Genomic DNA, 27,994 nt, shown 5'->3' with positions numbered 1-27,994 from the left:
GAACCTGAGCATAAATAGCACCTTTCTTATATATTTTTTTTCTTATAGCTTGTAACCTATCCCAGCACTTTTCTTTGATTCACTGTGGCTTGCTAATACATTAGGTAACATTTTGTGTGAGGTAGCCCTATAAATTTTGAACTGGAAGATGTGAGGATTTTAATCTTCTGCACTACAAAATAGCAAAGAACAGATGCTTTCTCACCACATGTAGAAGGACAATAACAAGCTTTTGACATTTTTTCAAATTTATTTTGCCACCTGAAAATGGTACATACAATCTTTCAGTTTTTCTCTGCAGTGGTATATGGCAAAATGTCACCTGCAGTGATCTCTTAACTCCAGGGGAAGGTTTACACCTGACAAGTACTTTTTTCCTGTTGCCATAGAAACAGAGAACATAAAAAAGTGTCCTTGTAGTTGTCCCACCCGTCTTCTGGCCCGAAGTTTAAGCAAGTGGACCGTGGCTGTCGAATGAATTAGAATTCAATGCATAGAAAGTTTAGAGATGACTGCAAGTAAATTTCAAGTCCGTTTTACAAGAAGCAGACTGGGCCAATGTCAACACCAAATTCTTGATCAGCGCCACCAACGTCCATAGGTGCAATGTCAATAATAGGCACTCGTGTTATTTTCGTTGTTTTGTATTCGATGACTGTCCTGCCCCATTCGCCAGTATGTCTCTGTTGGGTTAAAAAAATCAAGCATCATCAATAACTTGTGATATTGGATGGAGTGCCTATTTCCAAGTGTATTATGTCCAATTATTTTCATCTTTAATCACCTGTACAGACTGTTTAGAATCCTTTCAATCACCCAGCAAAAAAATTGACAATTTTACTCGTATAAGTATCTGGAATCATTTTGGAAATAGCATGTCTCAGAGCATTAAAAATTCCAAGGGCAAGTGAACAAGTTGCTTGATACAATGCATTAGATCTTACTAATTCTATTGGCTGTCTATTGTTAATAAACAAGGTCAAAATGTGCTCCGAGATCCTGTAGTTCCACCGTCTAAATGAGAAGAAAACAACAAAACTATTGCATTTCACACTTACCGTGCAACCATCCTCAGAAACACTGTATGTGAATCGACTGTTGCCTTCTGCTCTGATTTCAATTTCGTTGGAACCTTGGAGCAATATAGCCTTCTTCAGGTTACCAGCTTCCTCATCCATGTAGGCAATGCTGTTCTTACAGTGGTATGTGATGTTCTGGGTTGCCTCGGAGGACATCAAACGCAGGAAGGTAATTTGGATTGCAACATCACTAGCAAGGACACCATCATCACCACCATATCCAAACTAAAAAAGAAAACAAATGTAAGTTCAGGTTATTCCTAAAACTTATTAATCAAAGACAAACAACATACAGTTTCGAAGCACTTTTATGCTTTAAAATCCACATTTGCATGACTTAAAAATTGTTTTTTTCTCCCCCCCTCTAAGCAAGTCCGTTTTAACCATCTACTGCATCATAAGTAAAACATAATGAGATACACAAATTGTTGTGGATAATCATTTGTGTTTTCTTCTGTGACTACGAGTTTTACCTGGAAGCCACCGTCCATGTTCTCCCCGAACCAGACGTGCTTCTTCTCCTTTGGATTTTTGCTTGTGTACCAGTTCTTTCGTGGGATGGATTGTGGGCTTGAGTAGACACAGGTCTCACCAGTTTCCATGTTACAGTATACACGGATAGCATCCAGAGTGCAGCCTTGGTTAGGATCAATCCAATAGTCCCCTATGAAATAAATAGTAAAGATCATCAGTGTTCCATCCTTGCTTCATCAAGTTTGGCTTCAGTCAGTTTGTAGGGTTTTAAGAAAATTCACAATCTATCTAGTAATATAATTCTGCACTTTTTTACACAATTACATTTTGCTTTCGTTAAAGTACCATTCTCTTAACATAAAATTCTTTTATTACTGTATTGCAGTTTGTGTATGGCTACGATAGTACCTACATCCAATATGTTGTGCGGTTAATTTCGGTATTGATTCTGTACACAATATGGATATATATTGCTTTATGTATTTAAACTCACCGCTCTTCCAATCTGGGTGGCACATTTTCAGGTCACGGCAAGTACGGGCTGGGTTCTTCCTAGTGCCCTCAGGGCTGCGGATGCTCTCGATCTGCTGGGTCAGGGATTTAAGAGTGGTGTCAATTTGAATGTCACGATCTGCAACAGCACCGGCATCATCAGCTCTGAAATAACGGAGTGGATCTGGGCCTTTGTCAGTTTGTGGTGATGCAAATTGGAAGTCAAATCCTCCAGCAGATGGACCAGGTGGGCCAGGGATACCAGGAGGTCCAGGTGGGCCCTGAAAGGTGAACACAATTGCAGTTAAGTAAGGCTGTATAGAAGGAGAGGAAGTTCATTCTAATTTGCAAATGCAACAGAGTCAGGAGAGGTGCTACTTACAGCAGGACCCATGTCACCATTACGACCACGAGGACCAGGTGGTCCAATAGGACCAGGGAGACCACTAATACCATCTTTGCCAGGAGCACCAGCGGGACCAGCAGGGCCCTAGTTGGAAGGGAAACACAAATGGAGCCAGTGTAGTTTTATGAGCATATTCATATAGCTTGCCTAACATTAATGAAAATGGTTTAATCATTTAATTCAAACGATTAGCAATCAAGCCACATATTACAAATCTTTTCTGTTTTAGTTACAAATCCTTTCTTCTACTAAAACAATGCTTAAACACTGCATTTTATATGAAACTACTATTGAACTCGAAAAGTGACATTGCTTTCATTGAAAGTAGGAATATACTTACACGTGCGCCACTAGCGCCAGCAGGACCAGCAGGACCTTGCTCACCAGGAGGACCCTGTTGGGATTACAGAAAATATTATTTCAATATGGAAAACATAGCACAGGAAAGAACAATTTTGAACAGGGAATGAAGCTAAAGTTCTGAGATGAAAATGGATAACTTACAGGAGGACCAGGCAGACCTTGAATACCAGGGAAACCTCTGTGGCCTTTGATACCTCTTGCACCAGACTCACCAGCTTCACCTCTGTCACCACGGGCACCGACTGCCCCCTGAAATGAGGGGAAAAGGAGCTCATTTTAGTTGCTCATATTTTGTATTTCACTCTCCCTAATCTTGGAAAGCTATCAAATGCTCGCTTTACTTGTGCGAACATTTCCTCTTTCGAGTTAACTAAAGCCATCTCTTGTAATCCCATTTATACAATCTGGTTTAGTGAATTTATTTTGGTGTTTTCACTGATCAGTAGTGAAGAAACTAAATTAACTTAACTATTGCTCATATCTAAATCCCATATCATCCAATTCATGAAAATATATCAGTTTTGCTCAGAATTTCTGTCAACAACTCTGAAAGGATGAGTGGTTGTCTTTTAAGCAAAGAGAATATTAAACAGCAAATATAACTTACCACAGGACCACGGGGACCCATTGGACCAGCAGGGCCAGCAGGACCGGGAGCACCCTGAAGGATAGAAAGAAACCCAAATGTAAACATGATTTACAAATTCATATGTTATAACTACACACATTGGAATCTGTATGTCTTAAATAATTCAAAGTTTCAGTTTTGTCTCTTTCAGGAACAAAAACACTTTGACTTTATTAGCTGCATTCATTTGAAATTAACAACTAAACTTGAGCAAATGACTACATGCAATTTGTAGTTACTAATTTTGGAAGCTAGATTTAACGTGACATTGATGATAATTAACTGCATGATCTTTTAATCTTGATAATTATCTATTGTGACAGAGCTGTATGTCTAAAGAATTTCTCCAGAGTGCAATATGCTTATAATTTTATGTATCCATATAAAAAGATTTTTAAAAAAAGTATAATTACTGGTTCACCACGATCGCCATTCTTGCCAGAAGGACCAACTGGGCCAGGGGCGCCAGGGGCACCAGGAGCACCGGGAGGACCAGATGGACCACTTTCACCACGATCACCCTACACAGAAATAATATATTTGTTATAATACAATAAGCATTCAAAGGAAATGTATTCAAATTATTAAATGTTATTTGTGAACTTGGAATGGAGAAAAACTAACCTTAGAACCAGGAGCACCATCACGACCAGGAGCACCTTCAGCACCAGGGGCACCCTGAAAACAGGTACAACGTAAATCTTAATATTTGATATTAAACTGTGTTGGTTTCATTCCTTTCACCAACAATCTCAGGATTTATTTGCACTACAACTACAGGTATTGTTGCAAAGAGATTTCACTTCACACAAATGTTGAAGTTATTATTGACTACAGCATAAATAAAGAGCCAGGATTACCAAAGAAGGAAAACAGGATGAAGGTCCTGAGAAGAAATCTTACTCCAACAGAAGAAGCTTGAGTCTTACTATCGAGTTGGCGTGACTTATTTGATGTGACTGTGAAAGTGAAGTCACCTGACACCAATGCTGAAATATGCAGAGACTTCGCAGCAACTCATATCTATTCATTCTGGGGTTTACACCAAGGTTATGCCAAGGGTTCAGAAAAATCTACCCTGTCACAAGCATATGCAGAGGTTAAACACAGCCTCTAAATGTACTCTAAAAATAGTTCAGGGAGTTGGATTTGTGGAAGTATCAGAGTAATTGACTTCAGGGTGACTTGTTGCAAAGGTATAAATTTGGTATTTGTTAATTTATGCATCAATATAATTAATTTTCACTGGTCAGTTATTAACTGGATGGTAAATTGTTGGTAATTGAACAAAAGATCTGCATGTACAAACACACCAGTCACAAAGAGTTGATCACAGGTTAACAAGGCCATAAAAAGCAGAATTTTTCTTGAGGATTAGTAGATAAGTTATCTAAACCTGTATCAAACTGTAATTAGACCACACTTTTAGTCAAAAAAAGGACGAATGTGCAGGAGATGGTGCAGAGAAGATGTATAACGATGATACCAGAAATGTGTGGCTATACATATCAGAGAAAGATGAAAGTACAGCATAGACCCAGGTCTTTAACATTTTTAAAGGTTTTGATAGAATGGATCCAGACAGAGTGCTTCTTACTGGAAAATAAGTGGAGGAGGCACCTGTTTAAGATAGCCATCAAGTAATCTAAAAAGATTATGGAACTTGCAAACACTGCCTGCGCTTGCAGAGTACAGATGTATTTAAGGACAAGGAGATGGAGGATATGAGATACGAGAAAAAAAAGTGAACGCTATGATAATAAATGAGAAAAGTTGGGGAGAGGCTTGACAGGAGCTTATATGCTATCATGAGCTATTTGGACCAAACTACTTGCATTCAGTCTAAGTTATTTTGTTCAGAGGCATTTGGTGCTCAATTCTGTATATTTATAAATATAAAGCACCACCCTAAACATAGAACATAGAACAGTACAGCACAGAACAGGCCCTTCAGCCCACAATGTTGTGCCGACCATTGATCCTCATGGATGCACCCTCAAATTTCTGTGACCATATGCATGTCCAGCAGTCTCTTAAATGACCCCAATGACCTTGCTTCCACAACTGCTGCTGGCAACGCATTCCATGCTCTCACAACTCTCTGCGTAAAGAACCTGCCTCTGACATCCCCTCTATACTTTCCACCAACCAGCTTAAAACTATGACCCCTCGTGCTAGCCATTTCTGCCCTGGGAAATAGTCTCTGGCTATCGACTCTATCTATGCCTCTCATTATCTTGTATACCTCAATTAGGTCCCCTCTCCTCCTCCTTTTCTCCAATGAAAAGAGACCGAGCTCAGTCAACCTCTCTTCATAAGATAAGCCCTCCAGTCCAGGCAGCATCCTGGTAAACCTCCTCTGAACCCTCTCCAAAGCATCCACATCTTTCCTATAATAGGGCGCCCAGAACTGGACGCAGTATTCCAAGTGCGGTCTAACCAAAGTTTTATAGAGCTGCAACAAGATCTCACGACTCTTAAACTCAATCCCCCGTTAATGAAAGCCAAAACACCATATGCTTTCTTAACAACCCTGTCCACTTGGGTGGCCATTTTAAGGGATCTATGTATCTGCACACCAAGATCCCTCTGTTCCTCCACGCTGCCAAGAATCCTATCCTTAATCCTGTACTCAGCTTTCAAATTCGACCTTCCAAAATGCATCACCTCGCATTTATCCAGGTTGAACTCCATCTGCCACCTCTCAGCCCATCTCTGCATCCTGTCAATAAATACCCTATTTATGTTTGTGTACTTGCATTGAAATGCTTTGCTATTTCAACAGATGACAAAAGGGTGCTAAATTTTAAACTGAAGAGCTACTGCATTCACATACTAATGTTTGGGGACAACAATGAGAAATCAATATTTCAATGAATGAAATTATTAACTTCCTTACTTCACGACCAGATTCACCAGGTGGGCCAGCAAGGCCAGGAGGTCCCATTGGGCCAGGAGGACCACGGTCACCAGGTGCACCAACTGGACCTTGTTTTCCAGGTTCACCCTAAAGGATAGAGAAAAAAACGTTTTTGCTTATTAAGCGTAAGAACTTCGGCGAAGAAAAGATATAACTTCATAGTCAAAGCTATAACATGACAAATCAAAGATTAAATGGTGTTTTTTCTTAAAAAAAAATCAGAAGAACACCTTGATCCAGAAGTCTGTTCATAAGCATCAATAAACCCAGCCAACTATCTTTAAATTAGTGCATTCTGTAATTCCAACACAGTTTTTTGGTAGTGCAGGAGCTTAGAAAACATGTGGGATATTGGATTCTGGTTATGTACTGCGCATGCAGCTTTGCAGAAAAATGGTATTGTTCTGCAACTTACACTTTTGCCTTGGAGACCCATGGAACCACGCTCTCCTCTTGGGCCAGTCAAACCAACCATACCACGTGTGCCAGCAAGACCTTGAGGTCCAGGGAGACCAGGTGAACCCTATGAGAAAAAGATATACATAGAAGTTATAAAAGAACTGTAACAAATTGATTTTGTATGTTCTAACTGATAGATAGAAATAGTTTTGTCAAAACTAAAATTAGTAACTATCAGTTAATAAGGTGAGCATCTGAAACACTGAAACCCTATTTCATGTTTTATTCGATAACAAACAAAGATTCAATACACTGTGTTTGCAAAATTTGTTCTGACGATTGGCAACAATGGAATTAAACAGCTTACACAGTGGTTGTTAAGAAGTAAGAAACTTTAAATTTCAGTTGTTTATAAAGAGGAGAAATGAGAGTTTGGAAATAAGCAAAACTTATGGTCACCCATTAAGAATGCCATCTGATGGTGTGCATCACCATTCCAATGAAAGACCTGAATTTCACCGCACTGTTATCTTGCTAACTTGGAATAATTTGCTTCTTTAGAAGTGATCATTTAAAAACAAATAACTGAGGTTAGTCCTAATTGCAAGAATGAGTCCTCAATGTCTTTTGAAAATTGTACGTTTGTTAGTTGCTAAAAATGATTTTCTTAATTCTGAGATTTCAAGTCTGTGTTTTAAGCCAAACAAACTTACAGAAGGACCATCAGAGCCAGGAGAACCCTTCTCGCCAGGGGGACCAGGAGGACCAGCAGCACCAGGTTCACCAGGACGACCAACAGGGCCAGCTTCACCACGAATACCTTTGGCACCTTCTTTTCCAGCAGGGCCAGATGGGCCAGGAGGACCAGCATTTCCCTACAAGTGAATACAACAGTTAAAGTGTGTATGTCCCAACCTATACACTCAATAACAATAACGATAGTAAAGAACTAGTTTAGAAAATGTCCTTATATTACCAACCAATATTGCTTATACTTTGCAATGTTAATGTTTTGTCTAAGATTGTATTCATATATAAATATCAAAGCCAGTATCCTACTGCCTCATGATGTTAAATATATTAAGAAATAAACAGAATAAATCACGTAAAGATATTTGTAAAATTGTACTTACACTTGGACCAGGTGGACCAACTCTACCAGCAGCACCAGGGAAACCAGTGGCACCCTAAAACAAGATAGCAAATAGTTAAAAGAATTAATTTTTGTCTGAATGAATCAGGTTTTTGATGGACATTTTCAGAATTATATGAAAATTCTCCTAGTAATTTATGACATCAACAACAGTTGGTTTAAATTTAAATGGCTCTCCTACAAAATGGCTTTTAGCACATTTAAAATTCACTGTCCGCCATGGTTCATCTGTGAGCTTGTATCTGTTAACCTATCTCTGTTGTCCCATTGACACGATCACAAACCCACAGGAGCTATGAGTCAATGGCCCAGATTTTCTGGTCAGCCGTTAAGCAAAGGCGCTTTCCATTGACTTCAAAGAAAGATGTTCACAAAAATCTAACAATTTTTGCAGCACATGCTTCCCCCTTCCAGACAGCAATTTAAGTCCAATGCCATGTCAGAGGAATGCATGGGCCTACAACACAGACATCATCACGTAGCTAAGCTTCAACCTCATTGAAGCAGTCACAGATGGTAAATCAGGAAGGTAAAAGCAATCTTCATAGAGCAACATTTATTCAAGTAAATGTGAAATTTCTCTGATTATGCATAAATTTCATTTCCATCAATATTTGACAGGTGCTCAGGGCCAGATACAGTTAGTTTGCCAAATAAAACTCAGCTACAGTGTAACTATTTTGAAGCGTTTTACAATAATAGAAGCAAAATTATACAAACGCTCATCAGCTCCTAAGATTACAGTCAGTGTGTTAGGTGTGGGCAGCAGTGTTTGGTGGTGGAGGAAGAAGAGGAGTAATCAATAGCACATCCTCTGGTGAAGTGTAGAATTACTGGATGGATTTCTACGTTAAATCAGACCATGTGAGGACTCTAGATGTTACAGTCAGTTTTTTTTCAATGGACTAATGACCGCGAACACTCATTACTTTGCTGTCATTATTGCTGCAAAATTTCGGACAATATATCACCATGGCTAATGATCTCTGGATTCCAAAATGAACAAAGTACCAAATGTCAACAGAACCTGACACAACAGCCTTGAAGAGGATTTCAGTTATTATTAGTTTGAAATAATTCAAGATATGGACTTACAGGTGGACCAGCAGCGCCACGAGCACCTTTAGCACCAGGGGCACCAGCTGAACCCTGGGGAAATAGAAAACAGTGGCTTTGGATTAGATGCTGATATACATTAAAGTGTGACAGAAAATAAAGTGAAATCTTTAAGTTAAAAATTTAGTTTTCAGAGGAGATCATTTGTGCTTTATTTATCGTTACTTACAGGAGGACCAGCAATTCCAACTGCACCAACAGGACCTGGGGGACCAGGATCACCCTTTGCTCCAGTATCACCAGGTTCACCTTTAGCACCAGGTTGACCATCTGCGCCCTATTAAGGAAAGAAAGACTTATAACTATTTTCACCTAGGCAACATTGATGCTCCATAAATTCTGATATATACTGCCACTATGCTCTTAGGGGCAAGATGCAATATTATTAACAAATGTTGCTACAATAATTATGAGATAGGGTAACAAAATTAATTTTACATTGCCTAACAAATGCTTAAAATGTTCAAATTTTTCAAAATTACATCAAGGCCATTCATATATTAATTTGCTGATAAGCTCCATCTGCAGACCATATTTATTAACAAGTCACAGGTTTTAATAGGAAACACATTCACAATACTTACAGGAGGACCTGCGAAACCAGCAGGGCCAGGAGAACCAGTTTCACCACGTTCACCCTAAACAGTAGAATAAAAGATCAAAGGCATACATTACCATCAATGAAACATCCTTAGTTTTTGAAAACTATCAAAAACATTGAATAATGTAAGAATTGAAAAGTATGGAAGTACATTATGATGGGCCTGGCAGGCAGCTGGGCAGAGGCTGTGGATACCTAGCTTATGATTTTGCAACTCACACCAGTTGCATGTCAGACCTACCAACAGCACTTAATGTAATGTATGTTTTTTTTTAAAATATGAATTACTCACAGGAGAACCACGAGGACCAGCAGGACCTGCAGGACCAGGAGGACCAGCTTCACCCTACAGCCAATGGATAAACAAAAAAATTACTACAAACAAAACATAAGATGAAAGTTTTGAATTAATATCATGCACTTAAAAAGCATGTATTAAAACTGTGATTTGGCTATAATTGTGACAACTTGTTTTGTTGTGTAGGCTGCTATTGATTTTGAGAAAGGAATATTAAGTCCTCAGATGATTACTTATGTCATTTTGTGATTGCATGTACATTTCACAGGTGAATTACATTCAGTTTATAGTTTTATTCAAAGCATTTTAGTAAGGAAGTAACAAGAAGTAATGAAAAGCCATACCTTCTCACCAGGAGCTCCAGAATGACCAGGTGGGCCAATTGCTCCAGTCATGCCCTAAGAAAATGATTACATCTTGAAATTAATATCACAAAAACTGGCAGGTCTTGATTGTACTGAAACATAGAGGGATATATTTGAATGTCAATATGACTAATTTTAAATCTATCCATGTAATAATAGAAGATATCAATTGAACTCATGCTTCCAGTAGGGAAATGCTCTCAATGGGACTACAGGTAGGAGACAGGACTGTCATATGACTGTATTCATTCTCCAGCCTGAAATTCTATTGATTACAACATCATAGTAAGAGCTCCGGTCCTGGAAATCACCTGAAGCTTTCAAACTTATGGCAATGGCCGTAATCAGGATATTTAGAAAACAATCTGACGACTTACTCTCATTCCATCTTTGCCAGCAGCACCATCACTTCCCTTTGGACCTGCCTCACCCTTTGGAGAGGAAGAAAAGTCAAGAAAAGTTATTTTTCATTCCCTAAGTAACAAGAGTTAATAACAACTAATATCCTCACATTTACAGTCATTCAATAGTTTAATCAAAGCTAACAAAATATTGCAAGATATACTCACTCTTGCACCCTTGGCACCAGGAAGACCACTAATACCAACGGCACCAGGCATACCCTGCAGACCAGGAGGACCTTGACCACCAGGAGCACCAACAGGACCACTATCACCCTGGAAGGAGTAAGCAAAAGCAAAATCATCAGGTTATATGTGGGAAAAATATTACCAAAAAGCAAGTGAAGACTTTCAAAGCTATGAATGTCTTTTGAATCCGCTGAAACATGCTTACAATAATGTCTGGTGCATATTTTAAAGCAGTGAACAGCTCTGGAGACTTCTCATTAGCTCATCTGAATAAGAAATCAATGCCTCAATATTTTGCTTGCTTTGGAAAAGAGAATGGAGTTTGAAAATGTAAAGGTGTTATGCATTCCACACACTCTTGGCAAGCTCTTTTTATGCTATTTCCACCTTTCACATGTGACGGTCAGGTATGAAGTCTACGCTGATGAGGTTTATATGCCGACATTGTGCTTGCACCTTTATATTGGGTGGTATGGAGGCACAACAGTTAGCACTGATGCCTCACACTTCAGTTCACCCCCAGTCTTGGGTGACTATCTGTGTGGAATTTGCACGTTCTCCCCTTATCTGCATCAGTTTCAGCTGTACTCTCTGGTCTTCTCCTACAGTCCTAAGATGGGCAGGTTTGCTGGATTCACCATGATAAATTACCCTGTGGTGTCCAGGGATGTGCAGGCTAGGTTGGTTAACCATGGTAAATGTGGGGTTACGGGTGCATGGTGGGGTCTGGGTGGGATGCTCTGCGGAGAGTTGATGCAGACTCGGTGGGCAGAACTAGCTTCTTTCTATACTGCAGAGATTCTTTATTTACAAAGCTATGCATCATAGTGTCATTCACTTCATGTACCATCAAAGTAAATTGCTCCAATTCTTGCTGCATTGCTCTCCAGGCTAGCAAACCAATCTAATATCCTAAAGTTCCAAGTGCGTCTCTGCTTAATCTCTGTACCCTCCATCCAGAACCCAAAAGTACAGACCCAATCCCAACCTTGTAGCCAACAGCTGACATATGCTTTACCCATCAGTTTGAAGGTCACGTGTACTTTTTCTAACTTCCTAAGTGTTTATCTTCATTCCAAACATTTTCCAATGAGCTTGAACCTTAAGCCCCCAGTACACATACGCAGTGCTCCCCTAGGCTAACTTCAGCATGTGACCTTCTGTATGAAGCCATATCTGGCACGGCACTGCCCACTTAAAAGAAAACTTGTAACAGCAAATTAAGGTTGGTTTGAGAATGACGTAGTATCTGTCAGAATCAACTTCACTTCTGGAATTGCAAGTACCATAAATGAATGTTGTTGATGTGGAAACCCTTCACTTAGTGCCTTTAGACAATATGAAATAATTTTAGCTGAAACTCAAAAGTCATTTCTTGTGTTTTTATGTGAGGGTTTACCTTGGGGCCATCGTTACCAGGAGAGCCAGGAGCACCACGAGCACCGGGAGGGCCAGTAGCACCAGGAGGACCACGTTCACCTGAGAAACCTTTTTCACCCTAAAGAAAATCAGATTGTACCATTAGAAAATTGCATGGATTCAAATTCAGTGGCTGCAATTTATTTTTTGGTTTGGTTATGACAGCAATTTGAATTTCAAACTTACTCTTGGACCAGTACCACCAGGAGCGCCAACATCACCAGGCAAGCCCTATTGGACAAAATTAAACAGTAATTAAAATCAAGAAGTACTCATACAGGCCTTAATAGAACAGCTTCTCCCTTGTCTTCCAAAATGATCACATTATTTCTCCTTTATTACCATTGAACCAAATCAATAACATTCCACTACAAGGCTGTATCTAAAGTCTCTACAAACTGGGAAAGATTTTCTCTGCGCATATCATTAGCAAATGTATTTTTAATGGTTAATTTAACCTACTAAAGAAACCTTCTCCTATCAAGTTTCCACAAACACAATGACTTGTTTTCCTCTGATTAAACTTTAATTTTATTTGCTATCCAGGAAGCTGAGGAGCAGTACTGGAGAATCATTAATTGGATTGGGGTGGTAATATGACCTGCACAAAGAATTAAACATGCGTCATTACATGCACATTAAACTAATACAATCCTGTTCATAACCAAGGAGTGATTAAATAAGATAATGCTAAATAAATCATGCAGAATCATGGTCATCAATAATGCTGAATCAACTTCATAACTGATCAAAGATCACTTATTTATACATTTATGGATTTATTTATTTCAACTAACATTTAAATCCTATTATTCTTAGAATACCCCAATCTTTGGTTCTTTTGTGAAATACACACCTGTTCGCCAGGTTTGCCAGGTTCACCAGCAGCACCAGGAGGACCTGGGAGACCCTATTAAAGCAAAATTGTGATATTGTGTGTTAATAAATTGGAAGAGTAATGTATTAATCCAAATCAATGGTGCACATGATGTCTCAAAATTCTGAAGAATATTGAAGTTTCTAATACCTGGAAGCCAGGAGCACCTGCGGGTCCTGGTTCACCTCTGTCACCAGCTGGACCCTGATTGAAAAAGGTAATTATAGATTCAAATCCTGGTTTTCATTGCTATATAATGTTTAATTTTTACAACATGTTAATTCAAAGTTAATACATAACTGATATCCAGTCTATGATGCATCCAATTTCTGATGTTGTATGCAAACAATAATATTATATAAAAAACAGGCACTGTATGACATGTTTGTAAATATCTGGTTTAGTAAAAGTTTTCAAAAGACAAAATGGAATGGGGACAATATTTTCTTCTACAGTGTTCTCCTTAGCCTGTATCCAGCATAATGCTGGGGTTGCTTCTTTTATTAAGCTAAGTATTTTTTATTTCTCTAATTGATTAGATTATTACTTACAGCAGGGCCAGCAGGGCCAGGGGCACCAACTTCACCATCTTTACCAGCAGGACCCTACAAGAGAACATAATTAAATAACATACATTAGTGATAATCATCAATTTCAAATGCTACTCATTGAGTTTTCAATTCAGATCTGTGAACGTTATTAAAGGTTATGTTGAATCTGTGGTGTTACAAGATTGAATAAGTTTTCCAATTTGTGTTAATTTAATGAGTGATAACAATCATTAAAATATCAGTAAAAGTGGAATGGGAGCTAACACCAAGCAGCATACTTACCAGTGCACCAACAGGACCAGCAATTCCTCTCTCACCAGACTTGCCAGGCTCACCCTATAGAGTGCAAAGTAGGAGTAAATATGAGCTTATATGATTCATATAAACTTGAGACCTTTTTAAGATAACCTTTTGATAAATTAGATCTTCTTAATTCATAAGGTTACATGTTGTTTGTTTCTATCAAAAGCTTCATACTAGGTGTGACTTTAACTAAATTCCACAAATTTTTCAAAACAAATGAATCTGGAAAATACTGCATGTGATATCAGATAGGTAAAAGCATCTAGAACTTATACGACAAGCTTTAACAACGGGGCTAAACTACTAAAACATCTGAGGGCTTAAGTTGCAAAGTTAGGGGTGTGCCACTTACTACCGTATCTACCCATTCAATTCCAGCTCTAAGCTGGCATTGAGGATAGTGTGATTACATTAAGACATCTATTGGTGTGTTTTACAAAAGCATGTTTATCAACAGAAATCCTCTATTCTGCACATTCACACACTTTGGGCAGTCGGTGCTACCACACACTTTAATGTATGTTGGCTCTCATTTAAAGAACAATAACACATGCTTTGTGGCTTTTGATTTTGTTACTTACAGCAGCGCCCTTAGGACCAGGGAAACCCATCACACCAGGCTGACCTCTTGTCCCAGCAGGACCAGGTGGACCAGGGCGACCATCTTGACCAGCAGGACCCTGTTGTTAGATCAATGTAGAATATCAGATGGTGATAATTTGTAGGCTTGTCATAGGCCTACACCTAAATGGCTTTTACAGAGATATTTGCTACATTTGTTTAATTAACAAGTAGTATAGAATAAATTGAAATACAGGGCCATGTTTTCTTTAAAGTTTTCAAATTTTTCATGCCTTATAATGACATCCTAGTACATATCTAGTGAACAGGTTTCAGCAAATACGCTAAAATGTTTTCCTTCATGAAATAAATACTTACAGGAGGACCAGGCTTTCCATCAGCACCAGGACTGCCAGGACTACCAGTCAGACCCTAAAATACAAAACTATATTAACATAGTGCCTAACAAATTCTTCAGAAATATTCCAATGCTTTTTGCAGAACAAGCTGCAGTTGGATAAACAACTTTAGCAGTTAACGTCCACTGTCCAGTACCACAAGAAACAATGAGGAAAATTTACTGTTTTATTTGTATGTAAACGGAGAAGAATCTTTCTTATTTTTTAAATAGTGTGATCCAATCATGAATGGAAGTCTGAAAAAGTAGCCAGGGAAAGACACCACCTCTGCATTTGAATAATGTCAAAATACTGTTCGAATGTTTCAATAGAAAACACTCTCAGAATCACTTCTTACTTTCCAAACAAAGGGAAACAAAGTGCTTTGTGATATTTTACAACAAATTCTATCAGGTGCCAATGTCTTTAATAGTAGCAAATTAGATTTGCTGTGTTTGTATCAAGTATTTCACAGAATTTAAAGAGAAGTTAAATTTTGCATTTTATTCTTTTACAGCTTATTCCATAATTTACACAAGTTACTGTAAGAAAAGATAATATCCTGTGACACAAGATGTAGAATCAGATTTTCTTCAGTTTGCTCATTTACACAAGAGCATAAAACAAAAGAAATGATTCAAAGAACAAGTTTTGGATCTAGGTTTTGGTTAAATATAATGTGGAAAGGAAATATATCCCTTTTGGATGCATGGACATATTATCTTGCCATAAGCATTGCCTAATCTGTATATTTTGTTGGTATGTTATTTGCAGTTTTGGAATTATAGCTTTTGTTGTCCTCTATGGTGACAGAGACAGTTTCTTTGAGTGTTGTTTAAGTGTTAGTCTGCCACCCTGAACTTGTTAGATACTCACTCTTGCACCAGGGAGACCAGCCTCACCAGGTCGGCCAGGTTCACCAGTGGCACCCTTGGGACCAAGAGGCCCAGGAGGACCACGCTCTCCTGGAATACCCTGCAACAGGAAAGAAATATAAACTGAGAAACTTGAAGGAATTTACAGACTGCACAGTTCCTGTAACAATGAACAGAACAGAAGAACTTCAGAAGAATTTCCATACCTTGGGACCCATTGGACCATCACCACCAGGGAAACCACGGAGTCCAGGGCCACCCTGCAATGGAAAAAAAGTTTAAAGGTACAAGATTATGCATCATTGTTGTTGCCTCAGAAATTGGTGAAACATTAACCTACTAATTTAATAATGATGAAAATAGCATTTTTAACTTACACGTTCACCAGGGCTACCAGGAAGACCCTGAATGCCAGGCTCACCACGGGCACCTCTCTTTCCTTCCTCACCAGCTGGGCCGGGGGGACCTGTAGGGCCAGCAATACCCTAGAAAATATCACAGTTATTATCAGTAATCATTCACGGGGGCAATTCATTCTTGTTGCATTGAGTGTTATTGAACATTGGATCATATTTCCTATTAGACTAAGACCTATGAAACTGTTGAATGCAAATAAGTGCTTAAAGTTGAGGACAAATACTTACAGGTTCACCTTTTGCACCAGGTTCACCCCTGACACCAGGAGCACCAGCCTCACCCTAAAGGGACAAACAAATGTCATTAAACATCAGGGGTCAATTATGAATCAGGGTTATTTTACAAAAAGTGATTTGGCTCTTCTGAAAACCTGGTCCTGAAATTTTACAGAAGCTTTACTGATGTTCTGCTGTATGTCCAATTGGAGATCAACAGAGCCTTAAGGGAACAGTGAAAATTGTTGTCTTCAGCTATTGCTATCATCTGCACAGATGTTCCACAGACTCGAATTGAGAATTACAGTGGGAGATAAATTGGACATTCATGGAATGTCAGCTATTTGACGTTGAGTAACGTGTACAGATCAGCTAGGCTGCAGACAAAGTAAGAGCTAGGTTTACTTTTTATAGTTAAAATATTTGTGGTCACATACATACTTGGTAAAATTTACAATAGTCAGTACTCTTTCAAATTTGCCAATACAGCACAGCTGGTTAGTTTTCTTTGACTTGAGTTGTGGATTTTGGCTTTCACATTAAGCTTTAGCACTTCAATGATGAGTATCTTATTTTGATGGCGATCAATTTTCTGGATTGCTGAAGAAAATGTTCACCAAGTGCTTGTTTTCAAACTACACACATAAAATAATAGATCACTTGTTTTAAGTGATGAGACCAATTCATGGTTTGATGTCCTAGAGGTCAAGTGAATGGTAAAATAGCCATCAGATCCCATCTTCAGCCTAATAGTGGGCCCATTTGACAGGCAACTGACTCAACTTTGGAACAGAAGTCAAGTCCCTAAACAGGTGGGATAAAGGGCAAGATAAAAACTAAAACAATTGACGTAAGAAACACTATGAAAATTAATAGGGCAGAATGGAATAGGTCTAAAGTTGAAATACAAGCCAAGTCACTGAAACTTCTACTTTTATTTAAACTCTTTATTGATTTTGGGGCATATCATTATATCACAAATATATAACTAATATATATAACCCTCTATCCCTATTTATTTCAGAATCCTCTCCCCATCTCCCTTTTCTGATGAAGGGTCAAGGCCCGAAACATCAGCTTTTGTGCTCCTGAGATGCTGCTTGGCCTGCTGTGTTCATCCAGCTCCACACTTTGTTATCTCAGATTCTCTAGCATCTGCAGTTCCCATTATCTCTGATCACAGTTTTAACCTCACTGCAAAGCCTCTCCCAGGATGCCTAACCTGAAGAAGTTACCCTCCTCCCGCCGGACCAACCTCAGGGGATCTCTCCCACTGCAACTGTCTTTTCATCTCTTTGGCCTTGAAACCCCTCTCTTCCTGTTTATTTTAGAATCCTCTCCTCATCCCCCTCTCTGATGAAGGGTCAAGGCCCGAAACGTCAGCTTTTGTGTTCCTCAGATACTGCTTGGCCTGCTGTATTCATCCAGCTCCACACTGTTAACTAACTTTGAGTCTGGAGTAATACAAGTCCATTCAAAGCTTCATTTTGTACCAAAACGTGTGTCTTAAAATCTTGATGGAATGGCTGGTCCAGAAATACACCAGAGCCACTAACACTTGAAAGATTATTCTATTCTCCCTCTCAATGTAGTGGATGGCTCAATGTTTATTATTAAAATGAGAAACAGATAAAGTTCTGTGGATCCAGAAGGCACTTACTGTGTTACCCTTAGGACCAGTAGGTCCGACAGCACCTTGTGGGCCACTTGGTCCTCGTGGACCAGGGAAGCCAGGAGCACCAGAAATACCGGGAGCACCCTGAAACACAAGCAGTTACAATATCACTCATTACAATCATCAATTTACCAGAAATTCCCAGTTTAACAAAATAATTCAGGAAGCAAAAAAAATTATTTACTCACAGCTGCACCTTTGGCTCCAGGTTGACCATCAGCACCAGAGAGACCCTAATGATGAAAAAAAAATTAAATGAGATCAATGTTTGAGAAAGCTTAGGTGCACATAGACATCAAAGATGCAAAATGTTATGGTTGACAGTCATTTGATTTTTCAAACAAGGACAATTAATTTATGAAGTTGAGTTCAGGATGGGCATCAAATGCTTGCCCTTTTAGGAATGCTATGGAAGAATATCCCTAATCCCAACATGAATTCCCACCGCCACCCACACCCTCCCTACCCCAACAAGTCTCAAATACTTACAGGAGCACCAGTTGGGCCAGCAGGTCCAGGGTTGCCAGGCTCACCACGAGCACCAGCAGGACCATCAGCGCCACGACCACCAGCAGGACCAGCTTCACCCTAAGACAAAAACAAATCAATTGATATTGACTGAACAAACTGCTTTATTTGTCTTTAGTGCTAGAATTCTATTGAGGCACAGAGATGTTCAGGCAGAAATGGCTAGACCCTTTCCAAAGGATTGGTATTCCACCATTTCACTGAATATCCCTGGACTTTACTGAGTAGAAGCCACTAGGATTTTGTTTGGGGTATTAAAGCATACCATGACACGTCACAGAAATGAAACATGTCTGACAACTTGACCATTGCGAAGTTGAACAATGTTTGGTGTTCCTTTGAGGCTATTCAGTTTGAACTAGATGCTCCATAATATAATCGTTTTCTTAGCATGTGCCCATCAAGCTGGCATCTCAACACACATTGATGTCCAATTGTAATATCCATAATGAACAGGTATCATTAAAATAGGAAAATATTGAATATTTAAAAAGTGAACTCATTGAAAATAAATAAAGGTATGATTATTTTTCAGTTTTCTACACTAAGCTAAAACAGTATTTAACTCTAATGAGGTTAGGTCACAGAACAACAAAAGAGCTAAATGACCCATTCCCACGTTTCTAGCTGCAATGTAATTGTAATATAAAGATGGTCTCCCTGTTATACAAAATTATAAAATTAATGTTGTTTCAATGCACATGCAAACTTCATTTCAAACTATTGTTCCTTTGTTTATTTCCTCTTGGTTTAATCAGTTATTAATCTGTGAATACTTTAGGAAAATATTGTGCACCCAAATCTACACCCCATTTGCCTCCATTTTGAAACTCAGACTGCAGTTCTCTTCAAGAAGTACACCTCACCTCTGTTCTGGCTCAGAACAAAAATGTTCAGGGCTAGACGTCTGCCTTGGCTTAAATGAAAATCACTCCCTTCTCCTTAGGAGAATAGTCAAGAACTATTCAAAGATGCGTAATGGCAATGCATCACTGAGTGCAATTCAGAGACGCCGTCAACAGCATTCTTCTGACAGATAAATTCCTTGGAAAATGCATTAGATATATCTTTTAAATCCAAACGAGCAGCATAACAAGGAAGAATAATGCTTGCTACTTTTATTCTCTTGGGACAGTTGCTGGAGTCAAAGGTAACTGCATTCTCACACCAGACTGAGGCACTAAAGCCACCAGGATAAGTTACTGTACCAGTGTACGGCATGAACAATTTGCAATGTATGAGCCATGTCTAAGCTGAATTTGCTTCAATCTGACCTTCTTACCACAGAAGGAGCTTTCTTATTCATTTCTCCTCATTCAGAGACATGCTTGCTAAGGTGATATCATGAAAGACATCAACTGGATCAAGAGATAGCCACTTTTTAAATGCCAAATTGTAGCATATATACTGTACCTTTGCACCAGGAGCACCAGGGAAACCAGGGGGGCCAGCTGGACCAACAGGGCCCTGAAAGATAAGTATTTAGATCATGTTACATTCTGGAGAAGACTAAACGTAATCTGTAAATCTTATGTAGAGGAGTTAAATCAAACAAAAAGGTACTCACAGGTGGGCCAGCTGCACCAGCAGCACCATCATTACCACGAGCTCCCTGCAATATTTAAAAGGAGGAGTTCATTGTTATCCTGTACCAAATTAGTCAAATAACAACCATACTAGTAAATGTGAAATAAATCCTTAAGGCAGCAAGTTATACAGTTGTTCTAATTAGTTTATAAATATAATTTTGTACTTACAGCAGGACCAGGGGCACCAGGTCGACCTCGTTCACCCGGGCCTCCACGTGGACCCTGTTCAAAGTAATACATAATGTTACTTCTATCCATCATTATAACTACAAAACCATATGGTGTCATAGTTTTTGCTTGTACATAAAAGTGGTTGCAGTATCCACCTACAAAGGTAACACATTTTGTTTCAAAGGTAGACCCACCAATTTCTTGGTGATTCCCTTCATCTTAGGCCTTATCTTCAGCAGATCAGAGCAATCTCTAGCAAAATTTAATTACATGACTGATTCTTGTTACCTACATTTTTCAATGAAGAATATGCAGAAATATCAGATGTGGGTGCTCCTATGGTGTTCTCTCCTTTATACTGATGTCCACTTTTTTTACTTAATTAATTAATTGAAGAACATATAGATCGTAATGGCAAACTGTTTTCCCAAGCACTATTGCTATCACTCGTCCAGGCCCAGTGTGTGTTATGTTCTTTACAGCTTAATTATATCCATGTAAATGGCTATCAAACAAATGGACTGTATTTGATAAAATTTATTTCTTACATATTGTAATTTCCCAAGGAACTCCATAATGGCTGTTTTTGCAGGAAAAAGGTTAAATTGCTTACCATTGCACCGGGGCTGCCATTTTCACCAGGAGCACCAGCTTCACCCTTTCACAAGTAAAATGAAAATCATTGTTAGAATGTTGAGCTATTAATACGCAAATAATACAACTATTGCGCACAAAGGAAGAGACAGCATTATAACAAAATTCCTCAAAGGTACATGGATGTATTACCTTAGGTCCAGCAGGTCCAGTATCACCCTTAGCACCATCTAGACCATTGTAACCCTGTACAGAAAGAGTGAAAAGTGATGAGAAATAAGGCTCTACTAAACTAACGAATATTTTGAAACCAAACACATGTTTAGGAATTCAATTTACTATACAAAAACATTCAGTAATCTGCACAAACATAGATGTCTCCATATTGATGTATCATTTTTAACCAAACTGCAAAATTGCACTCACTCGGTGTCCTTTGATTCCTGGAAGTCCGGGAGTTCCGGGGAAACCACGAGCACCCTAAAATATAACAAATGGTTTGTAAAATATAGGAAATCTCCTTTTGCAAAGAAGTGGAGAATTATGTAAGGTGGATGCATTCATGCATTTTTGATACCAAGGCAATATGTTTGAACGTTAATAATTTCAGAGTGCCTACTTCTTCTTGTGCTATAATCAGTAACTAAGCATGTGATAGAGAAAAGCTGACATAATAGATTGCAGGCATGTTGTAATATCCTGAAGGGTTAGATGGAAAATGCTTTACCTGAGGACCAGGGGCACCACGATCACCAGGGCGACCAGGCTTGCCATTTTCACCCTATGGAGGAAAAGAGAAAGGTCAGCCATTTGTAAACTTTCAATTATCTTGAATAAGGATCAAACATGTACCTAGCTAATATGGACATTTATGAATATAATTCTAGCGAGTACATTTCAAGGACTGGGTTTTAAAATTTATGCTATTAATTTTCACACATAGCTCCGCCATAAAATCAGTTTAGCAGAGGTGAAGGGATTCTATAGTCAAAAGTAGATTTGTGAAATTAAAGCTGAATGTATCATGTAACTATGTCCAAAAGCAGAAAGCAAGTACCTAACTGTTTTATTTTTTTTTACTAAGTACATTTATAGACCGTTTGGTGCTACTTACATCATCACCATTCTTTCCAGGAACGCCAGGAGGACCACGTGGACCCATTGGACCCTGAAGAGTTGAAATTGTAAAGTGAAAATATTAAGACATGGTAAACACAAGGAACTGGTGTCTTGCAGTTCACTGCTCTAAATGGCTAGGCTTGCAATCTGTTAGTGAAACTGTCAGCTGGTGTCATAAGGCTTTCATTCCCAGCATCTGTACATTTGTAAACTATCTTCACAAAGCATCAAGTGGTAAAAAGAATCCCATCTTGAGGGGAATTATTTTATAAAGTAGAAATTATATGTTTCTAAAACAAATTTAACGTGAATCAATATGGTGCTCTTAAAGAAGAGAGTGGCTTTTAGTTTACTGAGTACTTACAGGTGCACCTGGTTCACCAGGTTCTCCTTGGTGTCCCTGGAATCCTTGAGGACCCTAATGATTAAACAACGTAAACCACACTTTAATAATTATGGTCTTTCAGCGTACTCAGAATCTATATTGCTTTCCAGTTTAAGTTCTGCTCTCCTTTTTAATTGAAAATTGATTAACATTTTAGGTAAGTATTAACTCCATTAACTTTTAACCTTTACTTCAATAGTCAAAAATCAACTGACATTTTTGGAAAATAAAAGCAATTGTGTACTTACAGGTGCACCAGGTGGGCCGGGAGGTCCTCTGGGACCCATTGGACCCTAGAACATAAACAACATGTTAATAAAACGGTACACAGTTTTATGGATCTTTGTAACTTGTTTTTTTAACCTTAAATTGGAATAAAATTATAACAATGTGTCAAAACAAAAGTTAAAAACACATGCATCTACTAATCTCTGTCCTCAAGCAATTGACTCTACTCTTCCTTGATCTTAAATTAATAGTTTTAATACTCAAAATCATTCAATGTTAAACACTTTCAGTACGCTAGTTCAAAGTTAATTCTACGTCTCTTCATTCTCAGGTGATTACACATAACTTACTTAATTCAGAAATGTCAAACTGATATAAAATTTTATAACCTATGCAGGGCCATTGTTGCACCTTATATATATTATGAGGAAAAGGGAAAGATGGGCTCATACCATAGGTCCAGGCATTGGAATACCGCCAGATGTTTTCTCACTGAAGCCAACAGCCATCTGAGGGAGGAAGTTCTGGAAGAAAGCAACGTGATTTTAGATGTCTGCAGCCTGTGAAATATATTGAAAATAATTTAGAACCATTGCACTATGTATTTCATCAGCTAAGTGTTGAAGGTCACTTACTCCGCCAAGGCCAGATGTTCCAGGTTGACCAGGTGGACCAGGGGGGCCATCACGACCTGGAGGTCCTGGGATTCCATCTCTTCCGGGTAAACCTGGAAGTCCCTAAAGATGCAAAATATTATGTTCATTGTTACAAAAGAAAATATTATGTATATCATTTCACTTTAGTTGCAATTGTAGCCTCAGCAACACTCTTAGCTATTGTCATCTCTTCAGTTGTCACTTCCTGTTTACCATCATTTCCTGTCCCTGAAGCCTCTCCATCGTTGGCAAAGGATGAGTGTTCATTTTAATGCAACCCCAAAAGGATAATACTAGCAATTAATGGTAGATGATTGTAATACATTAAACTTCAAGCCCTCTATGTTTTAAACCTTATTAGACTTTACATATGGTGTCTATGAACATCTGCTCTTTTTTCTTTCAGATAGCCTTTGGGACTTTTTTTAACTTCTTTCAAAAAAGGCTATGTTACAATCAAGGACTTAATAGTTTGGAAACAATATTATCACATTTGTTTCAATAAGATGATTTAAAAATATCAACTTACTCTATCACCCTTAGGGCCAGGTTCTCCCTTGGGGCCTTGAGGTCCCTGAAAAAATTGTATTTGTATTACAATTAAAATTGCAAATAAAGGTAAAGTTAATAAATGTTCAACTTCTGTGTGTTTAAAATATCTTTTGTTAACCTGGAAATAAAAAGCATTTCTATTTACCTGAATACCAGGGCCAGAGGGATACTGGAAAGAAAAATTAATAAGTCAGTGTGTGGATATGTGTTACAAGTAACCATGTAAATATTTCATTGTTGTATTGTCTAAGTGAATATGATGTACTTACTGTTTCTCCACCTTCTGCTGTAACAAAATAAAAAGAGCTTAATTTATAAACACATTTTCAAAAACAACGGAAAGCATTGTAATTATTGCTCATAAACAGCTTATAGTTTATTTACTGCACATATGTTTTTTAGGGAGGAGAGTGCAAAAGGAAATTACTTCTAAGACTCCTTCCGGTTTTGCTCTACTTGGGCCTGTGACATGTTCATTGAATCATTCAATGATGTCATAGCTAAAACCCATAATGCTTAAATTGGTTTAAAGAAAACCTCTATCAGATCAAATGATTCAGAAAAAGACAATAACCTGGGTTTTTAAAAAAATCAAAGACACTCAATTAAATTAAAATTAAAAGCGGTTTGTTTATTGTGGCTGTGGTACTTTTGTGTTAAATAACCCCTTAACGTTCACTGTCACTTTCACCATGAAATGGCAAAACATTTCCTGCAAATCATAAATGCTGACGGACTAGTATAATGTAATCATTACTGGTTTTGAAGTGAATTCACCTAAAGCTTTCAAACGTAATGTGTATTTTGTCACTAGGTTTAAAAAGCAATGTTTAGAATTGTCCATTCGAGTGGATACTTCATTCCACTTCCAGTTGCTGCCGCGCAGCAACTATTGCTACCTTTTCCTAAACTACATTGCTGTTGATAATTGAGTTTGGGAATGTAAGGCGATGATATAAGTTGTCAGGTGGCTGGCGGAGAGCACTTAAAGGCGCCTTCGAACAATTGACTAGGGACCACAGCAAACACTCACGATCTTTTTCGGGGCAGACGGGGCAGCATTCTCCGTCGCGCACTTCGGCATTGGGGCAGTCGATGGTTTCCTCGCAGATTATTTCGTCACAAAGGACCCGGCCATTGTCGCAGACGCAAATCAGGCAGGGTTCGGGTTTCCAGATATCCTTGTTTTCGAACGTTTCTCCATCCTTGTAGCAGCTAGGTCCGCTATCTGAGAATCAAACGGGATATATCAACCGCGGTGATACCAAACGCCCTCTAATGGGCAGAAAGGCAAGAACGCCTTTGGGGGAAAAAGTGACAAACTTCAAAGGGACGAGAAACTGTATGCAGATTCATGTTGAGCTATTTATTTTGTATCCCAAACAGCCTAAGATAGAACTGATAACACTACTCCTCAATTTAAAAAGAACATGCACTTTTGACATTGTGACCTGTATGGAATACAAGAATTTTCGACATTTAAGTTTTAACAATGCACCAAGTATTTTGGTCTTTAGTTTAAAGGCGTTGCTTTAGTGACACAAGCTCGCAAGCCAAGATTATCAGGCGAGAAATTCAACAGATGGCGCTCAAGCTCCACCTCAGATTTAGCACTGCAGTAAACCGCACAAAAGTGCATCCGACTCAAATCATTTTTTAGTCAATGGTACGCAGTTTCATTTAAAACACGTCCCGTGCAGAATTGTTAATGTGGTGGTGGAGTAAATCAGAGTTAAAGTGGATTTCTGACGAAGAGTCATATCGTACTCAAAACGTTAAACTCTTTCTCTCTCCACAAACGCTGCCAGCCCTGCTGAGTTGCTTTTTCCGCCAGTTTTGTCTGTTTTAAATTAGAAGATCCTGGTTGTCTTGGGGAAAAAAAGCCAGTTTACAATAGCTACCATTTTAACATGTTGCCTAGAGATGGCGCTGTTAAGCCACAGCACTGGACTGCTACTCAGAACTTGCTTGGCTTTGAAAACAATGTCTAAACATCTGGATTGCTTCTATTCCGAACACCGGACATTTTTTTCCCCTCAAACAACTTCGTTTCTTGGCTTGAACTTTAAATACGCTAATTTTCGGAATTGGAACAATTTCGATTTTCTTTAAAAGCTACCTTATGTCTGAAAATCGATTTGTGGCTGCAAACTAAACAGAACTAGGCAAAAATCACTAAAACTCAAACCCAGATTTTACCGCTTTATGCATTTTATTCAATTTAATAATATTTTAAGTGTATTTTAATTCGCGTTGTGCTCTGTTTTCCATCTGTTTGACACTATTTTCCATTTGGACCCAATTTATTCGAAATTCGCCACAAAGGATCTGCTCCAAAGTGACACACCCACTATCAAAGGCAGCTGCTTTCAACCAATTGTCTGGTCGAGACTCCTTCACTCCAACTAATATGGTCCCAACAATTGTCTGTGTTCTGTTTCCCTTTCTTAAACGGGGTGGATACTGCAATTCTTGTGGGCTGGCGGAGAAGTTAGACAGTCTGACAGCCACGTAATACACAAATGTAGTTTCTTTTAATGCACCCATCCCTTAGAGATCGAAAAACCATTCCATAAAAGGAAAATCGTTGCGGTAATCTATTTCAAATCGTTTGCATAGTTCGAACAAAACGCAACAAGCTTTCGGAATGCTCCAAACATTACCGTCTGAAGCTAACATCAGGAAAATGTTGCCTGACATTTTTTCAATCGACAATCCTGCAAGTCAATTTCACATTAGAGCTTTCTTTGCAAAGTTTTAACAGAATTCAAAGTTGTGCATCCCTCTCCCGTTAGGTCGATCGTAGCGTTCGCCTCTTAAGCGGGCGATAGACGGGAGATTTTTCGAAACAGTTCTTCAGGACGAAACAGAAGGAAAACGAGAAAGGAACACTTACTGTCATCGTCCGCTTGACATCTTCCCACCACTAACGTTGCTGCCAGCAACAGCAAAGTCCGCGTATCCACAAAGCTGAACATGTCTAAATATTAGACATGTAGACTCTTTGGGGTAAAAAAAGGGAAACTTTCTTTAACGTCCGGACATGCAATGGTTCTGGTGTGTAATTCCAAGCTTCAGCACCGAGCCCCAGCAGAAACTTCCTACTGTTCCGTTTGCAGATCGCCTGCCCTTTTATGTGTGCCAGGCTTTGGAGGTGTGAATAGTTGCCGCCCATCTCCACCAGTGACCCCCCCCCGCCACCAAACAAATCTCCTCCTCCAGTTGGAAACCGGCAAAGTCCCCGCCTGCGGCAGGATCCAATTGTCTCTGACCATCCACTAACATGTACGTAGATGCCTTCCTCCAATCGGGGTGGGAAGAGGGAATTCTGGATGGCTGGTGTGAACCGCCATGTGGCTGTTGGACTCATACTTGCACTCCATGCCCTGCCTCCTTCTCTATACATCACCCCCCCCCCCCCGCCCTAACCCCGACGCAAGACCCATTTAATTTGATGAACCATAATTCTTTTCCTAAAACCTATTCTTCTTCAGACACGGGCACATCATTTTTCAAAGGCACTTTTTTTTTTATTGGCTTCGTTTCAGAGGCTGTTACAGAGCAGAGAGACACGTTGAAGCATGACTGGGTCAAAGAAGGGCTGGAAAACTTTCAACTGAAGGAACGGCTTAGCTCTTCCTAACCAACATACACGTAATCACTTTTATTGATACGCCAACTCATCAGTTTTTTTTCAGAAAAACACGAAAGTTGGGGAGTAATTGGTGAGGAAACCTCCAAGAAACTAGACTTGAAAAGATCCAAATCAAATGTTTCCCGGATTTTAGATGAGACACATTTAAACGCAGAAATAAGTCAAATTGTCAATGTTGTGATCACTTTTCTGCATTTTATTTCCCCTTATGGAATCACCCGTCGCCTAGTGTGAATCTAACAAAGAGATTACTCTGTAATCATGGACTTGCTGTTGAAATAGCAATTTTCAATCAGCAGCATTAGAATTGAAATATAAAAACCGAAAGGTCATAAACCTGAG

At 38.9% G+C, this 27,994-nt stretch overlaps 1 protein-coding gene across 1 annotated transcript; it reads right to left on the bottom strand.

Annotated features, from left to right (window-relative positions):
• Positions 1-230: 230 nt before the first annotated feature.
• On the bottom strand, positions 231-27,115 carry LOC125466213 (collagen alpha-1(I) chain-like). The gene is made up of 53 exons (XM_048560439.2): positions 26,894-27,115; positions 25,031-25,225; positions 24,267-24,283; positions 24,143-24,166; positions 23,975-24,019; positions 23,425-23,526; positions 23,242-23,313; positions 22,810-22,854; positions 22,541-22,594; positions 22,172-22,225; positions 21,785-21,838; positions 21,484-21,537; positions 21,250-21,303; positions 21,077-21,121; positions 20,461-20,514; positions 20,271-20,315; positions 20,117-20,170; positions 18,665-18,763; positions 18,364-18,408; positions 18,161-18,259; positions 16,513-16,566; positions 16,246-16,353; positions 16,075-16,128; positions 15,870-15,968; positions 14,974-15,027; positions 14,616-14,714; positions 14,014-14,067; positions 13,732-13,785; positions 13,331-13,384; positions 13,160-13,213; positions 12,490-12,534; positions 12,284-12,382; positions 10,864-10,971; positions 10,672-10,725; positions 10,274-10,327; positions 9,924-9,977; positions 9,615-9,668; positions 9,200-9,307; positions 9,010-9,063; positions 7,895-7,948; positions 7,475-7,636; positions 6,778-6,885; positions 6,342-6,449; positions 4,067-4,120; positions 3,856-3,963; positions 3,422-3,475; positions 2,956-3,063; positions 2,792-2,845; positions 2,428-2,535; positions 2,047-2,326; positions 1,553-1,743; positions 1,059-1,304; positions 231-683 (listed from the first exon to the last, which is right to left on the bottom strand). Exons 1-53 carry the CDS (start codon positions 26,973-26,975, stop codon positions 537-539), a joined length of 4,389 nt encoding a protein of 1,462 aa, XP_048416396.2. The 5' UTR covers positions 26,976-27,115; the 3' UTR covers positions 231-536.
• Between the last annotated feature and the right edge of the window lie 879 nt (positions 27,116-27,994).

This window comes from Stegostoma tigrinum, chromosome 31, assembly GCF_030684315.1.
Source record: "Stegostoma tigrinum isolate sSteTig4 chromosome 31, sSteTig4.hap1, whole genome shotgun sequence".
In the NCBI taxonomy this organism is placed as follows: domain Eukaryota; kingdom Metazoa; phylum Chordata; class Chondrichthyes; order Orectolobiformes; family Stegostomatidae; genus Stegostoma; species Stegostoma tigrinum.
Note: the sequence above shows the minus strand (reverse complement) of the source record. Positions and strands in the feature narration are given on the sequence as shown.